Raw genomic sequence first — 18,247 nt, forward strand, 5'->3', positions numbered from 1 at the left:
CTAGATGGAGGGTCTGATGAGGACAGCCAAACAGACATATCACTCAAACACAGTCATATGGGAAGCTGTGGGTGATTTTAGTAGACCTGAGGGGTTGAAAGAAACACAGAGGGAGGGAGAGAGACAGAGAGAGAGAGAGAGAGAGAGAGAGAGAGGCCTCTGGGATGCAGAGTACCTCAGGGTCCCTCCACTGAAGCCGGGTGCTGCTGCAGCCCTGCAGCCCGGCAATCTTTGCAATCAGGCAGTAATGCTAGCAGCGACTGTTTCAGATTATGCTCAGGAAATCCTCGGTGCTCTCTGCTCAAAACAATTTAGCCTGACATGAGCCCAAAGAGTGTAGGGGGTGGGGGACAATGTCCTCACCAGATTCCTGCTCTCAGGCCACCATATTCTGATATTCTGTCCTCCAAATGTACAACAGATGTACAGCAGTGTCTTTCAGTCTAGTTGTTGTTGTTATTATTATCATTATTGTATATAAGGGTGGAAGGGTCTGCTAATATTCTGATTGTATTTTATAGGTCTTTAACCTATGGTCTATTGCTGTTTAAAGCCCATATCATGTTTTGTTTTGCTTTGCGAGGCATCTACAGTATATTTGATATTTTCATCAGGCAGGGAACTTTAACTTTTTTTCCCTCTCTCTCTCTTTCTCTCATATGGGATGTTTGCCATTTTTTTTGTCAGAAAAATCCAGAGCTGGTAAAAGGTTGAGTGGTGGCTCTTTCCCATGGCCCGGAACCGACAGAGCAAACTCTCGGAGAGAGCAAAGAAAACACGGCAACAAAAAAGCCAATGATCCGCAGCACTCCAGCTAAAAAATGACGAAAAAAAAAAAAACACAAAAAAACTCTTTCTCCTTCAGCCAAACATGTATTAAAGAACAGACAGGATATTCAAAAGAAACCAGTGCTGGTTCCTGTGTACACAGCAGCCTCCTGACAGACAGCTGGTCCTGTTGACTCACATTTGTATAACTGAATTTCCCTTTTATGACTGTTTGAATGATATGTTTTGAATTACCATTATGATTGTTAAAAGCCAAATGAACCAGTAGAGCAGGCTTTAATCTTTACTGCATAACGACTCCTAATATTTTTGATAGAGATGCATATTTAACCAGTGTTGACTTGATTGCTTCTTAGATTTTTTTTTCATGCGATTTCTACACGACTAGACGATTATTGTCTATATTTTAAAGCATAAACAGCAGGCAAAACGTAATTAAAAAAGGTAAACACCAACATTTCGTAATAGGAAAATTAATAATGTGATTTCCTTTCATTCACAGTTAATTAATAGTAATTTGTCAATAATTATTTTCCCGTTTCATTTGGTCTGTGCAGGTTTAAAGCTGCTATAGTTTATTTTTTCTCTCTCTAAATACACAAATAACACAGAGACAAATGAATTACTTTTGTTTTATTGGAAACTAATTACCATGACTCTAATGAAAACGTTACCTCTTAGTTTCCATTGCAGGAAGTTACTATATTTTTTTAATCTTAACAAAATATCATAAATTAAGCAAATGGGCAGTCCAGTTAAGTGTTTCGTTGAGTTTAGAGTTTCAGAAAGGTCTTGTTTGTGTGTTTTCGTGTGCAGGAGATGAGAAAAAACCTCCTGACAGAGGAGGACAGGATAAGCGCATAAAGGAGTTTTGTTCTAACCAAATTTAACGACAGACAAGTCAGTCTATATTATAAGGTAGGCTACTATAGTGTTATTTCATACATGTAGGCTACTCAATCTGATACACTTATCAGTCTTCTTCTCTTCTGTTTTTTTTTTTGTCGGTTTTTGTAAAATATAATCATCTGGCAGCCTCTTTAAGAGCCCAAATCCACAAGACTGGAGGTTAGAGGTCCCAACAAGGAGTCCTGCAGTTGATGCGGGTGTCCGTGCATGCCGTGCACCGGCTGTGGGGCCCCGAGGCCGGGCATGGAGTAAGCGGAGGCCCCGGGGTGGCTCATGTTGCCCTGGAGCAAAAGCGCTGAGTTCTGGTCGGGGCTCTGAGGTGGAGAAAACTCGTCCTCCGAGCTGGACATGAGAGACTTTCCTCCATCCAGCGGGGACAGCTGGTTCTGTTTGTTGCCGCCTGCGTTGTTGTTTTCACTGTTCTCTCTGGAAATGACAACAGGAGGAATTAATACGGATATTTTAGAGGTGGGCATTAAATCAGTATGTATGTGAGGCTTGTAGGAAACATTTTGGAGATAAAAAGAGGTGTAAAAATTGTAAACAAGGCAACCATAATTATTTTACAATAACAGCACAAAATATAATTGAAACAGGCCCTGAAGAAAAACGAATCAGATATGTTTACTACTCATCTTAATGTACAATTTTGAGGATTTATTTTAGTTTATGTTGGATGACTATTATAAGCATTATATGATGTGTGAGTTATTTTATTCCCATGTGACACAATTTAATCTAAGAAAAAAACAATTTTCCAAAAATGTGACCATCATGCTTTTTAATTTTTTCTATCATTATTAAAAACACATAATTTATATTTCAGAGGATATGTTATTCACTTGAGATTTCGTGTAGTTTATGTTATAATTGAGGCTCAGACTGAGGAAAGTCCATCATTTGTCAACAACACGCTACTGTTTACCCACCATCACTGTTAGCAAGACATGTCTGATTTTGGGGACCAAACACATCCAAAATGAAGAAACAAATTCAAACTTATACTCGCAACAAAATGATCCCTGTAAGAAATACAATTCACTTTCTTTTCCTGCTTTGTCACTTCTGGCCTGGTATGAATATTATCAGAGAGTTGTGACTCTGCTTCCTGCACTCTCTTACACTTTCGTTGTTTGTAACCACATTTTGGCTCTTTTTTTTTTCCTCCTTCTAAATTGAAACTTAATTTGCGCCTGAAACATGTAAAAAACGTACATTTCTTTCACCAGCAGAAATGACAAGCAGCGCCGAGGCTGTGTCAGTGAAACGTACCTCTCCTTCGCCTCTGCGGCTCTGTCTCTCTGCCGTCTGTTTTTGAACCAGTTGCTGACCTGCGTGGTGGTCAGTCCTGTGGCCTCGGCCAGCTCTCTCTTTTCCCGCGGGGACGGATAAGGGTTATGCGTGTACCACTCTCTCAGGACGCCCCTGGACTTCTCCTTAAAGCAGTAGCTGGTCTCCTCGCCGTCCCATATCGTACGGGGCAGCGGGAATTTCCTCCGCACCCTGTACTTCCCTACAGCTCCGAGCGGCCGGCCGCGCAGCTTCTCCGCCTCCACGTAGTGCGCCTTCAGCCAGAGCTGCTGCAGCTTCGGGTGGTTGTGCGGAGAAAACTGGTGGCTCTCCAGGATCTTATAGAGCTCTCTGAAGTTCCCCCGATGAAAGGCCACCACCGCCTTGGCTTTGAGGACGCTCTCGTTCTTGTGAAGGTGATCACACGCGGGTAGAGACCACAGGAAGCGGCCGAGCCTCTCCAGGTTTCCTCCCTGCTGCAACACCTCGCAAACGCACGCCACTTGCTCCTGCGTAAAGCCGAAGGACGGTAAAATAGACATGATGTCCGAGCTCACTCCTCCGCCCGAAACGTTGGTATCCAAAGCGATAGCTGTCGTTTATTTTTTCTGTGTTTTAAAGTTTTCTTGTCGCGATGCAATCCGGCGCAGCCCGTCCGCGCAGCACAGGCCTATAGGCTATCCACTCCACTCCAGCCCCTGATGCGCGCAGCAGATTGGGATGTTGATTGTTGGGACAATTTGTTCCTGTTGGAGATATGTCAGGCTTAAAGGGAGCCTGTGCGTTTCGGTGATTGGCTCTCCCTCTGCCCTGCACCCTGTACAGCAGAGCAGGACTGAGTTTGCAGCTCCGTTTCCTCCCCAGAGGCAGTGCGTCAGGGGCTGAAATAGGAGCGCTCCCACCTCCCGCCCCCACAGTCCCTCTCCCGCTTCAGCTGAGGGAGCAGAGCAGCACCTAAACACTAATCAATTATTACAGACCTCTTAAAAAGGCTTATTAACATGTTCTGAATATACATCTTCTATGATGACCAAATAGGCTTGGATTTCCCACGTGGGACAAACCGCACGCTGCATCTCCGTACGTTATCAGTAATCATGGCCAATGGAGAGTAAACCCACAAAAACACAAAGCTTTTTATTTGTGGAGGAAAGTTTATCCACTTCAAAAGGCTGAAACATCTTTAAGACGCACACTTAAAACAGGATACATAGTGATACAAGATTTTATAATAAAAACAAAGACATAAACATTTTAAATCTTAATTGATTTTTGGTTACCTCTCTGTTGTTTCATCCACTGGAGGTCTTCCTTACCCACCTTTTTATTGACCATTTATGCTGATCATGGTTGACGCCCACCGCCTTAATCACATGCAGATTGAACATTTAATTGTATCCCCGCCTTTCATAGTCTATTAATTACGGAGGCCGTTTATTTTATGAGGTGATATAATTTAATAAGTTCCTATGATAATTGGGTCTTTGCGTGCCATTACGCACGTCTTTATATGAGAAACCCATACTACCTGCCAAACGTGTTATGGGCCATAGACCACCAGTAGGAAATAAGCCACTTAAGTGTGTGTGTGTGTGTGTGTGTGTGTGTGTGTGTGTGTGTGTGTGTGTGTGTGTGTGTGTGTGTGTGTGTGTGTGTGTTTGTGTGTGTGTGAGAGAGAGAGAGAAAGAGAGAGAGAGAGTAATATGAAATACCAGATGGTTTGTGCTGCTAGACTTTTTGACAAATATCTTCAGGATTTGGAGCACAAACGCACAAATTCAGTATCTTCATGGTTCAAATACGGTGAACTGTCAAAACAAGGGAGTGTTTGAATTTAGATATGTTGAGGCCTTGGCGTCAAGTTACAATTTATCAATTTAATTTATTCATGAGACTTTTCTTGGAAATCTTCACCCATTAAAGACCACCTAGAGTTGAAAATGAATATGATATAAACGGATATTTATCTCATTTTCTTTGCTCTTTCATTCTCGTTTTCAACATAACCATGTGTTGTTGTTGCTTTTTTCTTTTTTTCTTTTTAAGAGCTGCTTCTGAATTCACAGCCTACATTTATATTTCAAGGATTAGACGGGCACCGCACTGGCTCCAGTGTTTTTTTTTCTGTGGGGTGAAACACTAAACCAATCCATTAGTAAATGAGTTCTCTGCGACACTTCTTGGTGGTGCAGTTGTTGGTTTGAGCCATAGATCACATTTCTTTATCTGCACCACAGTCTGAAACTGGATTCCCTTTCAATACGTTAAGATGCAAGATTTGGCCTGTAGGAAAATAATATTTCACTTTAAAACAAATTCGTCCAAAACATTTTGAGAAGATGACCCCTTTCCTAAAAGATTTCTACTGCGAAGGTTTGCTTTGAACTTTTGTTTTTGAGGCGACAGACACCTGAAAAAACAGAGATCATCTTCTCTGAACAGCCACAAACTGGAAAATCTGATATTTTTAATTCAACCTAACAAATTCAACCTGACAGATTTTACCAACACACACGTTTGAAATGGTGTTCGTAAAATACAAAAAATCTGAATATAAAGGCATGAAGGCATACATTTAGGCTACTGATGTATATATTTTTTTCAATTTAGTGAAGACGAGTGTTTCAGTTTTGGCTCCTTGTGTCAGGTGTGAAACCAAAAAACATCAACTTTTTTACATGATTTCTTTTCACTCTTTGCCAGATACTAGACTGGACCTAACCATCTTATCTCACCATGATGAAATTAATATTTATCTCATCAGCTGATTGGCAGAAACACACCTGAAGTAACTATATCATCTTTTGGAGTTCATTTAAATTGTTTTATTTAATAAATATTGTGCATTTACTGTTGAAAACGTGCCTGCAGAGGAAAAATAAACCTGAAACTTTAATATGATACATAGAATTTTTTAGTATTCTGCAATAATAAGTCATCATTATTTTATTCATTTACATTTTCAGTACAGACTCAACCAGAATAATTGTGATATATTGCTGAAAAAGACTTAAATAGTAGTTCCTGTAATGTCAGTTTTGATGTGTATGTACCCTTAGTGGACATGCAGACTCTCAGGCCACTTAAGCTCCGGGTCTAGCTGCTCTCAGGCTGTGTAAAAACCTCAGTGCTTCAGTAAATGAGCTGTCTGATGAGCGGCTCTCGGGTTTCTCTAATATCTCTACCACATTGCGCCGCGCCTCCTCCTTTAACCCGAGCAGCCCGGGGGGCGAGATTATTTCAAGATGTGGACTCTCCGCCTCTGCCACGGCCAGTGCTGCGTGCATGGACTCCTTATACCCCCGACAAGTAATGCAATACTTAGGTAGGCTATCACTCGTTACTCCTTTCAGGAGACTTTCAGAGAGCAGAGAGTAGCCTTCTGATTCTCGTTACAGTTTTTTTTTCTCCTCCAAAACCGCAATAACTCACCTCTCTGCAGGGTTGCTACATATCATGGATGTCCTAGGTTTTAGTCACTGCTTTTCCGGAAAAAAAAACTCAATGAGTCAGATAAGTTCACCCCGAGAAATAAACATTTTGCTATTTCTCAATAGTAGTTTAATATGAGGCCCAATCGAGCTGGAGTGTGTGTGTGTGATCCCTTCTCTGTTAAATTATTCCACTTCATGATAGAAATCCGGTGGTGAAAACGTGTTAATTAATGATAGAAGCAATAGCAAATTAAAAAAATCAAAAACAAAAACAAACAAACAGTGACACTGCAGTCCAGTGGCAGAAAATGAGAGAAAGAAGGGCTCAAGTGAAAACTCCAGAGAACACTTCATAAAAATGTCATCATCAAAAAGACCGTGTTTCCTATTCGGCGAGTTTATATTTTAAAGAATATGGAGGAAAACCGAAACGGAAAACAGATGTTTTTCACTCTAAAAATCTAAATGCAAAGTGATATTTCAGCTGTATCGACTGGAACAAAGTCTATACTGTTCAAATGAAGTGAAAAATGTCGGATGCAGTCCTCAGAGGATTTAGCTTGGAGTTTTTTAGGGGAAGGGGGATGGATTTGGTGACATCGAGAGGAAAAAAGAAAACCTCACAAAAAATAAATAAATAAAAACATAAAAACAACAGAGACAGAAACAGCATATTAGTCTTGATTTATAAGTCAAGTCAGTTTTATTAAAAGTGTTGCCACACAGCAAAAAAAAAAAAAAAATACTCCTGAAATAAACTTAATCCAACCACAGGAATATCATCCAACATCGAGCTAATTTAGGCTGCATATTAATTGGCAAATGAGTTAATCTAATCAGTAGAGCGCCACTCAGACTTTCTGGTTAATTCAAGTGTCCTAAATGTGTCTTTAATTAAGAGTTTAAAGCGGTTTCTCCGGTGAGGTGAAAGGCTCTAAAAAAGGCAGCTCCTTCTTCCAAAACACAACACAACTGTTGACATGAGTGAGTTAAATGAAATTGGAGCTGCAATTATCAGCTTAACAGAGTTTCCTGTCATGTTGGAAAATTAGACCTGGTACAAGTGCGCTGGAGTTAGAACCCCCCCCCCCCCCCCCCGCTCCCCTTTCCACCACCACCTCCATCAAAATCATTACGCATTTCCTCTGAGGGCCACATCCACAAATATGCAATTACGGCCTCGGCTTTTACAGTGATCTGCTCGGTAAACACGCCACAGGCATATAGATGAAGACTTACGTTGTTGGGGGGTAATTATTATTTTAGTTCTTTTTTAGCTGCAGGGCTGAGATAGGTAAACAAACCGGACGGCCGGGACAAACACGTAAACAAACAAAAGGAGCGATTTCAACGTGCTGCGTTCCCCATATGTGTGCCTGCTGGCAGGGAGGGGGCGCCATCACAATGCTGTGACTCCTGTGAGGATGAGTTGATAAAGTTTTAGAAGTCAGACAGTTGAGAAGCAGGTGTGTGTGTGTGTGTATGTGTCCATGATCTCCACTGCTCGGGCTTCATCTGCTCTGCTCCTGTTACAAAGTGGTGTTTTTCTCTCTGGGAAATACCGTTTGACCACTGTGGACATGATGCTGCCTCCCAGCTGCTGCCTCTCTCTCTCTCTCTGTCTGTCTCTCTCTCTCTCTCTCTCAGTGTGTGGGTGGTAGTGTGTGTGCATCCCCCCTCACATACACACACACACACACACACACACACACACACACAAACACACACATATGACTTATATTTTCTATCCTTTTAGTCCAGAACCAACCGGTGAATCATTATGGTTGCATCTTCTCTTTTCTACACTTTTTCACTACTCTGTCCAGCAACAACTCAGTTATTTCAAGAAAAACTGTTTGCCTGTTATAATTCACATAAACATCTTCTTTCCACAACTTGCTAGCAGCTGATAGTAGCCTCAGTTTCTTTCTGGCTTGAGGAGCAGGAGCTGCTCAGCCGGTATTGGTGGGTCTGTATGAGCAGGCTGGTACCCGCTGACCCCTGCCCTCTCATTAGTGGGACGTGGAGCAGTGGAGTACCGTGCTCCCCAGGTCATGTTACATATGGCTCGCAGTCTGCTGTGCCGCATTAAATGTCAGCTTTGAAACCATCTGAAAGATCAGAGGCCAGTGTTTTTAATAAGGCCAGAGTTCTGGGGGAGTTCCCTGATTTTACTGCGCACCCAAGTATGTTTTACGTTGCATGTTTGAAATTGTGGACAAAAAGATCCACTACTATTTAGACATGGGGATGTCCTGATTTTCACGCATAAAACAAGCAGTAAAATTAAAATTTTCTTAATGTCATGCTGTAGTCCTCATGAAAAATGTACAACATATCCTTTATTAAAGCAACAATTGAGCTTCTTTCCTGTTTAATTTATAGGCACAACACAAAGGTGGATTTTTGGGTTTTTCTGTGGCCCCCTCCCCGTGAGACCCATAGACCATGGGCTCCTACTGCGAATGGGATATTGTTCAGGGCTCCAACAAAGCTGTTTTCACCCTCTTCAATATTACAGGAGGAGTTACCTGATACCTAACAATCAGCTAATCCACTGCCCATGGCGACGAGGTCACCTGTGCACAGGTAACTTTATCCCGGTTGCCTGCCTCTCCCTCCCTTTCCCGCTAGTCTCCCGTTTTTTTTCTCCCTCTCTCAACAGTGAGCACAGACAAACAGCCTCTGTTTATTTAGGTCATCAGATAGATCATATATAACTCCTCCAGCCAGGATCCACTAAGAGGACAACTCCTATAATCCACCACAGACATGCTGTGAGTAAAATCAAATCCCCCGCTGTTCGTCCATTTGTCAAACCTTGTCTCTATCTTATCTCTCTTTGCTGGTTTGGTCGGGTGCCCACCGAGTGATCAAGCATTCAGTGGAAATTCATGAATTTATACAGAATCCCCTCAAGCTGTGAGTGGAGTTCAGTCTCTTTCTGGATAGAGACTCTGTGTCTGTGAGTGACAGCACCTCAGATTCACTCTTCCACATGTTGGAAGCAGGGGAGGGGGGGTGGTTTGGCCTTCGCTCAGGGAAAAGACCATTGGATTGGACTGGGAGCTGCAAGACCCCCCACCCAAGAGGAGCTTTACCTCTGGAAATCTCATTGCTGTTTATTTGAATTACAGGGGCTGAGATGAGAAAAGGAGGGCTAATGAAGTCCAGGTTGCCAGGCATGTGCAAACGATCACTGCAGGTTTGCAGAGAGCAGCACCAGGCTTGCTGGATTAATGCATGTCAGTTTTTCCCCTCATCCTCACAGTTTGGCTACATACAGGCATCTTAAATGTTGGGAAAGACATTTGCTTTTTGTCATAAACTCGCATTCATTACAGACATGTTGTGTCCCCAAAATCTTGTGCAAACAGGAGCTAAATTTGCGAGAAAGAATTAAAAAAAAATGTCTGTTTTATGTTTTTATAAATATAAACTTTTATTGCAGTATGGAGATTTAGAAAAATACATTCACATAATTTCAGATAACAAACATATAATTCAAACTAAGATAAAAAAAACAAAACAAACATCAGTTTTACTATTTGCCCGTCACTCACTTTTGGTTTATGACATTAAAGCACTGAGGATTATTTCACTGAAATGTCCTTTCAAATTGATGGGATTATTTCATGAATCCTGACAAAGAAAAAGTCTACTATGAAGGCTTGTGATCCACTGATAGATGTGTGAGTTGGCTGTGAGGCTGAAATGTGCTATTATGGTCATGTATGACAGCGAGGAATTAGGCTCCCGTTGTGAAAAGCACCGGACACACTTGACAAATGGGCTCCACATTCTCTTGTCTGTCCCTCATCTGACACCCAACAAATGTGCCAGCGAAGGCGGCGGCAGCGGTGGCTGCGGTAAATCTCTGAAGCTGAGATGTTACCGCCTGCACGCACACACACCAATGCGAGAGCCACAACAGAGCTTCCTTTCAGTGTTATTCACAAAACAAAAGTAAAAGGCACTAGTGTCCAAAACATTATGACGCCATGCAAAGAGAAATCATGACAATCCCTCTCCGTTTTAAAGGTGGGACCATAAAAAAAAAAATTCCTCTTAGTCACTTGTAACTTCTATCCCTTTGTTCCTTATACATTTTGAAAAGCATACACACCATAGATGTTTGCATCTGTCTTTATAGAAAAATATCATCCATGATTACTGACATTTGGAGAGACACGTCAAAATGAAACACGATATAGTATAGTATCGTCACGTCTAATTAACATACTATGAGTTGCAGCATTATAAACAACATATGATGAACAGCATGTGTGACCTTTTGATCATCATTCATATCTTGGTCTCACAGTCGACGATGAGGCTTGAAATAGGAGTCATTGCTGAAATAGTGTGCATTTGTTGAGGCGTGTCACGCTGACAAACCCTACAACACGAGGGCTGTTTGAAACATGTACATTGTAATGTCATTGTGGTAGTGCAAATGCCAAAACAGACTGACGCCATTGTATATTTTAAGTAGCAGAAAGGCACATTAACTCTAGTCCCATTATCAGCTAAAACACTCCTAGTTTATTTGGTATGATATAAAGCATAAATGCAGGGTTTTGCAGTGATTTACGAGGCATCCAGACAATTTAAGGTGCTCACTGAAGGACACTTTTTTTTTTCTTAAATCAGCAGCTTTGTGTGTTTATTCTCTATGTGTGTGCAGTCCTTCAGTAAAGCTGTCGCTGTTTAACTGACCATTTTCACAGAGACGCTTTCCCTCTTCCCCCTACTGAATGACCTTTTTGGTTTGACCCAGATGACGCATTTAGTTTTGGAGGAACATCCTGGTCACGTGACTCGAGGCATTCCAGCACCTGCTTCTGCAGATCAAATCCACTCAACAGGAAGTAGCAGGTGCTGTCTATAAAAAATGCACATTTAAACATGGCTCAAACAATATACAGCGACTTCTTCTGTTAGCACGAAACAGTTGTAATGTTTCATCTTACGAACGGGGCTTTTAAAATATTTTTAAAATTTTTTTTTTGATAAAATGATAATCCCCTCTCGCGGGGCTTCTCTCTGAGTAGAGTGCATTGTAAAAGTCAAATTAACACAATATCTGCAAATAATTTAACATTTAAAGGAAATGAATGGTAAAAAAAAAACACACACACACACACACACACACGCACACACAAAAGTAAAAAGTTTCACCATGTTACTGCTTGGGCGGACATGAGTGCTTCTGCGAGGAGATTGAGGTTAAAGGTCAGCCATGTCCTCATCCATCTGCACTGTCTGTAGTTTGGCTAGCTCCTTCCCCTCCACAGCCTCCATCTCCCCGCACATCGCCCGCACCATCTCGTTCACGCCTCCTCCTGAGCCCGAGCCGTCCACCTTGCTCTCCGACAGGTTCATGTATTCGCTGTTCATGCCGGGGCCCATCAGGTGGCCCCCCCTGACCTCGTGGCCCCCAAGGTACTCCGTGGGCTGGAGGTGGTGGTGGCTGCTCGGGTCCGTTTGGGCCATCAGGGGCGTGCTGACGGTGAGGGTGGTGTAGACCTCAGGCTCGGGGCTGGACGATGTGATGGCGGGGACCTCTGTGGCTGAGACGGGACCTTGGCTGGAGGGAATCTCTTCAGAGTTGGGGGTGGTGTAGCTGATCTGACCGCTGGGGTCCAGGTGGAGTCCGTGGTGGTATGAGGAGTAGACGCCTCTCTCCAGAGGCTCCTTCTTGATGGACGGCTGGCCGACGTTGCTCATGCTGTAGAGGACTGTGCTGTGGTGCAAGGACGACATGGTCAGCTTGTCCTGCTGCTGGAACGAGTCATCGCTGGAGGAGCTCACTGCTACATTGTTCAGAGACATGGTACCTGGAGTAACATAATCATAGATCAATACTAGCAGTATATCTACGTACCGGCTCCCATTCCCACTGCTGGATCCCCTTCTCACTTCTTATAATATTATATGTTTCATTTACAGCAGGCCTTGGCCCAAAAGTTGCTGTTGTGTGTCTAACACACTTTGCACTCTTAATGCTGGACACTGTGGTGCCTCAGAAAACTGATAGAAAAGCCTGCCAGAACTCAAGAGCAAGCTGCAATTTCTGTTTTTCTTTATTATTCATCCCGGTGTGGATTCTCTGGTTTATGTCAAAGTAAGTGCTGTAATGGCTTATTCCCTGTTAGTGCGTTTCATGGCCTCTGATTGTCTGAAACATACCCCCCCGCCCCCGCGCTCTGGAGATCAAGAGTGCAATGATGATGAGTGATGGTGACTTCAGAACTTGTTTTTATTCATCTCTGGGGTTTTCAAAGGACCACCTCCTTTCTGCATGTGTGTATGTGTGGGGCCCTTCCCTGTTTCTTCAGCTCTATGTTATGTGTAGTATCAGCCCTTTGGGCTACGGCCCAAACGCAGACAAGCCAAGAATAAAGCTGCTCAGACATATTGGGTGAACGTAGTAGAGACCTGTTGACAAACCACCAGGGACGTGCAGCACTGCACTGTAACATTTAAGGAGGGTAAAGGGCACAACTGACCTGCTATCAGGCTGGGAGATCTATCTATCTATCTATCTATCTATCTATCTATCTATCTATCTATCTATCTATCTATCTATCTATCTTATTATATATAAATACAGTAGATTATATCTGGATTTAAATTATTCTATATTTTTGTCTTCCCCTGGTCTTGATGGATAAAACAATGTAACAGCATTACATTACAGCAGATTTAATGTATTTACCTTACTGATTAAATGAGTTAAATGCATTGTGAATTGTGAGGCAAAAAATATTGTAATATTTCATTGCTGCTTCATTTTCTAACCCAGTATATCTAAATATATGTTCCAAGTAAACATGACAACAAAGTTATTACAAAAGCATGAAATGTTAAACTGTTAAACTAAAATGTCATTTCCTCAACCCACCTGGAGTTATTGTTGAGGAAGAAGACGAAGAGGAGAGCTGCAGGGGAGGAAGACCTACGTCGCTGTTGAGTAATGAGCTGCCATCACCGTCAGAGACTCCACTCGGAACCTGCACCAGGCTGTAGCCGCCCAGCTGGAGCGCACCTGACGAGGAGCTGAACGTCAGGACAGAGGAGCCCCCGTTCTGGGCGGCCATGGTGTGAACGCCCTCCAGCTTCACCTCCGCCCCGTTCGCACAGCCGGAGTAGGAGGCGTACTGCAGGGCCGAGTCCTCAGCAGAACTGCCCAGTCCCTTCTCTTGTCCCGACTGCATCTGCATGTCCACTCCGGAGCCCCCCAGCAGCACCCCACCAGACGGCCTCAGAGGGTTGAAGGCCAAGGGCTGGATGCCCAAATTGAGCCCGTTGAAGAGGATGTTTCCGGGTGTGTGGAGGTAAGACGAGCCACCATTGTGAAACACAGTGGAGGAGGTGTTACTTGTTACTAGACTGCCATTGTAGAGCCCGCCACTGCTGGAACCGGGGGGCATCTTGATGTCCCCAATCTGCTGGATGACCACCCCACTGTCCAGAGGCCCTGTTTGAATGGGAAGGGTCCCATGGGTGATCACCCCATCTGAGGAGTTAGAGAGGGGCCGGGGAGACAACTCTTCCTGACCTTTGCTTGACTCATCCTCTGTGCTGTGGTTTCCATCAGATTCACTGTGGAAAAAGGGAAATTTTTTGTCACAAAACATAAAAAAATGAATCATTTGTGGAAATTATTATAAGATGACCTTAAGCGGCTTTTGGGGTAAAAAAATGTAACAAAATTAGAAAATGTGTATGTTCCTGATACAGATATAAAGCACTTTTATCATATTTATGTTAGGTTGGGAAAGAGAAAAGACACATGCTGAAGCACTATTACAATCATAAAGAATAAATACAGTAAAATATAATTTTGAATGTTGGTTTTTATTTCCTCTCCACCCATATCTTGTCTGTGAGAGAGCAGAAAGGGTCACATTGGTTGCTGAGTTGTTCCACAGCTTTGAAGAGCAGCCTGTGTTTGTGAATGTGAAGCCCTCTTACCTCATGGAGAGCTGCACTGACAACAACCAACCAACGTCAACACCCGTGCAACCATTTGGTGCAATAAATTCTGGTGTGACAAAATGCCAGGGCTAGTGGCGTGACAAAACAAATGGCTGAAACTGGTTATTTGCATTCCTTCTCACCCTGTTTAAAATGTAAAATGTAAATCCTTATCTTTAAATTTTGAATAAACAGTTTTAAGAACAATATGGACGAACGAAGCTGTTATAGTTCATTTATTAGCCTCCTTTTTAAAGAGTGATTCAGACAGCTGCACCCCCCTCCCTCCCCCCACCCTACCTCCCAAAACGAAAATAAAAAAAACTCCTTAACCTCCCCCCTCTTCCAGGAACAGATATATGAACAGATAAGTGTGGCAACAAGTGGCAACAAAGTTTGTTGAAAATGGTTGTAAACTTCTATAAAACATGGTTTCAGAATAATTTGAGTATCTGTTTAAAGGTTGTCTATAATGGTTCATGTGTGTGTATGTGTGTGTGTGTGTGTGTGTGTGTGTGTGTGTGTGTGTGTGTGTGTGTGTGTGTGTGAGAGAGAGAGAGAGAGAGACAGAGACAGAGACAGAGACAGAGAGACAGTGAGAGGGGTCACCTCCACCAGGTGTGCGTCAGCTTTGTTCATAGAAAGGCAAACATGAAAGAAGACAAAATTCAGTGTGTTTGTGTGGAGGATTATGAAATGAAACGCAGGAGGCTGATGGAGGCTCTAGGATCCTTTTTGGTCTGAGAAGAACAAAAAGTGATGATAAAAATGATTTATGTGTTGGGCTCGCATGCACGAGCCACACACACACACACACACACACACACACACACACACACACACACACACACAGACATTATAAATACATGAGAAGAAGGAACTAAAAGTCACCTTTTGAATTGTCTCGTTAAAGTTAGCTGCTGTGTGTGTGTGACAAATCATTGGAGTGTGTAAGTTACTATGTTATTTTGTTGCTTATGGTTTCCATGCCTCTTAGCACCAACACACTTGAAACCGGATCTGAATGGCAACCGCTTCATATTTCAAAACATTAAAAGCGTGCCTCAAACCCTTTTACGCGTACTTTTTGTTGTTTCTTAATTATTAACAGTTAATGATTCATGTTATCAGGTCATTTAAGCGAGTCCGACGGGAGATTATGAATTACACTGAGTATAGTCAGTCACTGACAATGACGTGTGAATGGTAATAAAAGCGTCCCTCCACGAAAAAAGCTTTCAAATACTTTGTTAAAATTAGCCCATTTTTATGCGCCTTTTACGCACAGCGCACTCAAGTATATATTTTTAATAATTTAGTTAATAAGACTTCTGTGTTTGAAACAGTCTGTGGATTCATCGTTTTGGTGCCTCACCTTTTTGATTGTGCCTCGGACGGGTTTCTGTCTCTCTGTCTCCTGTTTTTAAACCAGTTGCTGACCTGGGTCAAGGAGAGTCCTGTAATCTTGGCGAGATTTCTTTTCTCGGCAGGAGAGGGGTACCTATTCTGATTATACAGATCCTTCAGCGCGTTTCGGGACCTCTCCTTGAAACAATAAACAGTCTCCTCGCCGTCCCAGATAGTCCTGGGGAGAGGGTACTTTCTCCGGATCCGGTACTTGTCCACGGCGCCCAGGGGTCTCCCCCGCGCCTTCTCCGCTTCGGTGTACCGGGCCTTGTACCAGAGATCTTGCAGAAAGGTGTGGTTGGACGGGCTGAAACTGTGGTTCTCCAAAATACTGTACAGCTCCTGATACCGAGCCTGGTGGAAAGCAACGAGGGCTTGGGCTTTTAGGATGCTTTCGTTGCCGCGTAGCAGGTCACTCTGTGGTAGGGACCACAGGAACCTGGCCAGCCGGTCCACATTGCCTCCTTGCTGCAAAGCCTCGCAGACACACGCCACTTGCTCCGGGGAGAAAGCCAGAGAGGAAGCGGCGCTCACCAACAGCTCCGTGCGCACCGCGTCCGTACTGGGAGTCGTGCGCTCCATGGACAACTCCGCCGCGTCCAGCGCCACAAGCTTGATGCACTCCCGCTTATCCACTTCCTTCACATTTTCCCTCTTGATGTCATTAGCTGTTGTGACTTCTCCGGCAGAAGAAGAAGACATTTTTTTTTGTTCAAGCCTTCCCTGGTAAAGTCACTCCTCCCAGCTCGATCAGGTTACCTCCTCGCCATGCGAATGCGATCGGATATCTGACAGCAGCTGTAAGTAGATATCTCTCTCCCCTTTTCCTTCCAACGTGACTTTTACTCTGCGGGGACTGGGGCTGGAAGGAGACACACTGGGGTCTATCTACAGGAGAGCCACGCTATTGGCCGCCCTGGGCCCCATAAGGGAGGAGCAAGCGGGATTCAGACACGAATGTTTGGTTTCCAGCTGTCAGTCATATAACCTCCAGTATATTCCCGTAGCTCACCTGTGCAAGGTGAGTGCTTTTGGGATCGTGGGAACGGGATATCCTTGTTGTCTGTATTGTCAGGAGCTGCCTCGGCTGTGGATATGCAGAAACATAAAAGCATTAGAGACTTTAAATTCCCATGTGGAGGTATGGAAATCCAAGGGGAATATCTATTGAGATATTGTGTCTGAATGTAAAATAAGTCACAAAATGTGCACAACTCTCCCTGTTTTAACTTATATTTTCCAAACACTTTTTCCATTTTGATGATTTTTCAAATGGCCAAATATTTAATTGCCTTTAAGGCAGATCTATAATAGTTCGAGTTCATTATAGGGTGAATATTGACGATATTTGTCTGTTATAAGTTACCCAGACAATACATCACCCTAACCTTAACCCATGATCCCAAGAAGCAATATAAGATCAAACTCAATCCATAATTACTTCATTTTTGATATGTTTGATATGGCCTTGGAGTATTTGAGGGAAACATCTTCACACTTAATTCATTTTCAGTCCATCTCTCGATATATTTCTGTCTTCCAAAGAGTAGCTTTGAAGTGTTATTTTAACGTTTCACGTTTCATTTTAGAGCCAATCTATCTGTCTTCCATAAATAGGATGTGCAATAATAAGATGTTTTTAAAAATAAGCATTGGTAAGCCATTAAAGACCACAGCGAGACATGTAAAAGTTCCCAGGCTTTGTCTTGAAGCATTGTGTTTAGTCTGTCAAAACTTAACTTGAAAACTGAGGAATTTTTGTCTTTTGCAAATAATAATTTTCAGTCTAATGTGGTTCTGGAGTCTGACATTTATACATTGTCAATAAATCCATAAAACATACAGGTCTTGGCTTTTTTTGATATAATAAAGTGCACCTGCTTTCAGAGCCGTAGCACTTGGAAATACTGGATTTAATTAAAACTATTCATCCAATCTGCCGCAAAGCCACTATTTTATCAATATAATATTCTAATATACATTTCTGTCTGTCTAATCAGATTATATATCCATTATCATTGGTGATTTATTTCCCCAAACAGTTACACACTCAACCAGAAACTATATAAACTTAGAGGCCCTGAGGAACACCATTGTAATTATGTTGTTAGTTACATACTTACATTAGATCATGGAAAATGGGGGTAATCTATTGGGTACTGCACAGAGGAGACAGTGACATCAATAATTAAAAACTGACATTTTTATACATTTTCTCTAAATACCATCTCAAGGTGTATTGTTATATACTTGATAACAATGTAACATCATTACAAGTAATGAAATTCTTAGACTCAGAGCCAACTCAGCTTTATATAATAAGTGAAATAAGTGAAATAGTAATATACTTGACCAAAAAGGCATATAAGTGAAAAAATAAGTTAAGAGCAGTAAGTGAAAAGTGGGCATAATTAGTGATTAAAATAAAAACAGCA

General features: G+C 42.5%; 2 protein-coding genes across 3 annotated transcripts; both read right to left on the reverse strand.

The window, feature by feature from the left end:
* Window positions 1-1,407: 1,407 nt before the first annotated feature.
* Window positions 1,408-3,908, reverse strand: LOC122998976 (homeobox protein six1b). Its single transcript, XM_044376031.1, has 2 exons — window positions 2,971-3,908; window positions 1,408-2,124 (listed from the first exon to the last, which is right to left on the reverse strand). Exons 1-2 carry the CDS (start codon window positions 3,528-3,530, stop codon window positions 1,830-1,832), a joined length of 855 nt encoding a protein of 284 aa, XP_044231966.1. The 5' UTR covers window positions 3,531-3,908; the 3' UTR covers window positions 1,408-1,829.
* Window positions 3,909-10,513: 6,605 nt separating this feature from the next.
* six4a (SIX homeobox 4a) lies at window positions 10,514-18,106 on the reverse strand. 2 transcript variants are annotated; one of them, XM_044375615.1, is made up of 4 exons: window positions 17,936-18,106; window positions 15,781-16,899; window positions 13,330-14,030; window positions 10,514-12,262 (listed from the first exon to the last, which is right to left on the reverse strand). In XM_044375615.1, the coding sequence occupies exons 2-4, from the start codon at window positions 16,512-16,514 to the stop codon at window positions 11,652-11,654; spliced, it is 2,046 nt and encodes a 681-aa protein (XP_044231550.1). In that variant the 5' UTR covers window positions 16,515-16,899; window positions 17,936-18,106; the 3' UTR covers window positions 10,514-11,651. The 2 variants fall into 2 exon arrangements, with proteins under 2 accessions (XP_044231550.1, XP_044231551.1); XM_044375616.1 differs by having other exon boundaries at window positions 15,781-16,716; window positions 16,825-18,106.
* Between the last annotated feature and the right edge of the window lie 141 nt (window positions 18,107-18,247).

The sequence above is a fragment of the Thunnus albacares genome, chromosome 15 (assembly GCF_914725855.1).
Source record: "Thunnus albacares chromosome 15, fThuAlb1.1, whole genome shotgun sequence".
NCBI classification, from domain to species: Eukaryota; Metazoa; Chordata; class Actinopteri; order Scombriformes; family Scombridae; genus Thunnus; species Thunnus albacares.

What these genes read in the sequence shown, in the direction of transcription:
- LOC122998976 (XM_044376031.1), bottom strand. Translation starts at nt 3,530, where the DNA reads ATGTCTATTTTACCGTCCTTCGGCTTTACGCAGGAGCAAGTGGCGTGC. An exon ending in GCCGCAGAGGCGAAGGAGAG is followed by an intron (nt 2,125 to 2,970) that starts GTACGTTTCACT and finishes TGTCATTTCCAG; the next exon opens with AGAGAACAGTGAAAACAACA.
- six4a (XM_044375615.1), bottom strand. Translation starts at nt 16,514, where the DNA reads ATGTCTTCTTCTTCTGCCGGAGAAGTCACAACAGCTAATGACATCAAG. An exon ending in TCCGAGGCACAATCAAAAAG is followed by an intron (nt 14,031 to 15,780) that starts GTGAGGCACCAA and finishes CTTTTTCCACAG; the next exon opens with TGAATCTGATGGAAACCACA. An exon ending in TTCCTCAACAATAACTCCAG is followed by an intron (nt 12,263 to 13,329) that starts GTGGGTTGAGGA and finishes ATGTTACTCCAG; the next exon opens with GTACCATGTCTCTGAACAAT.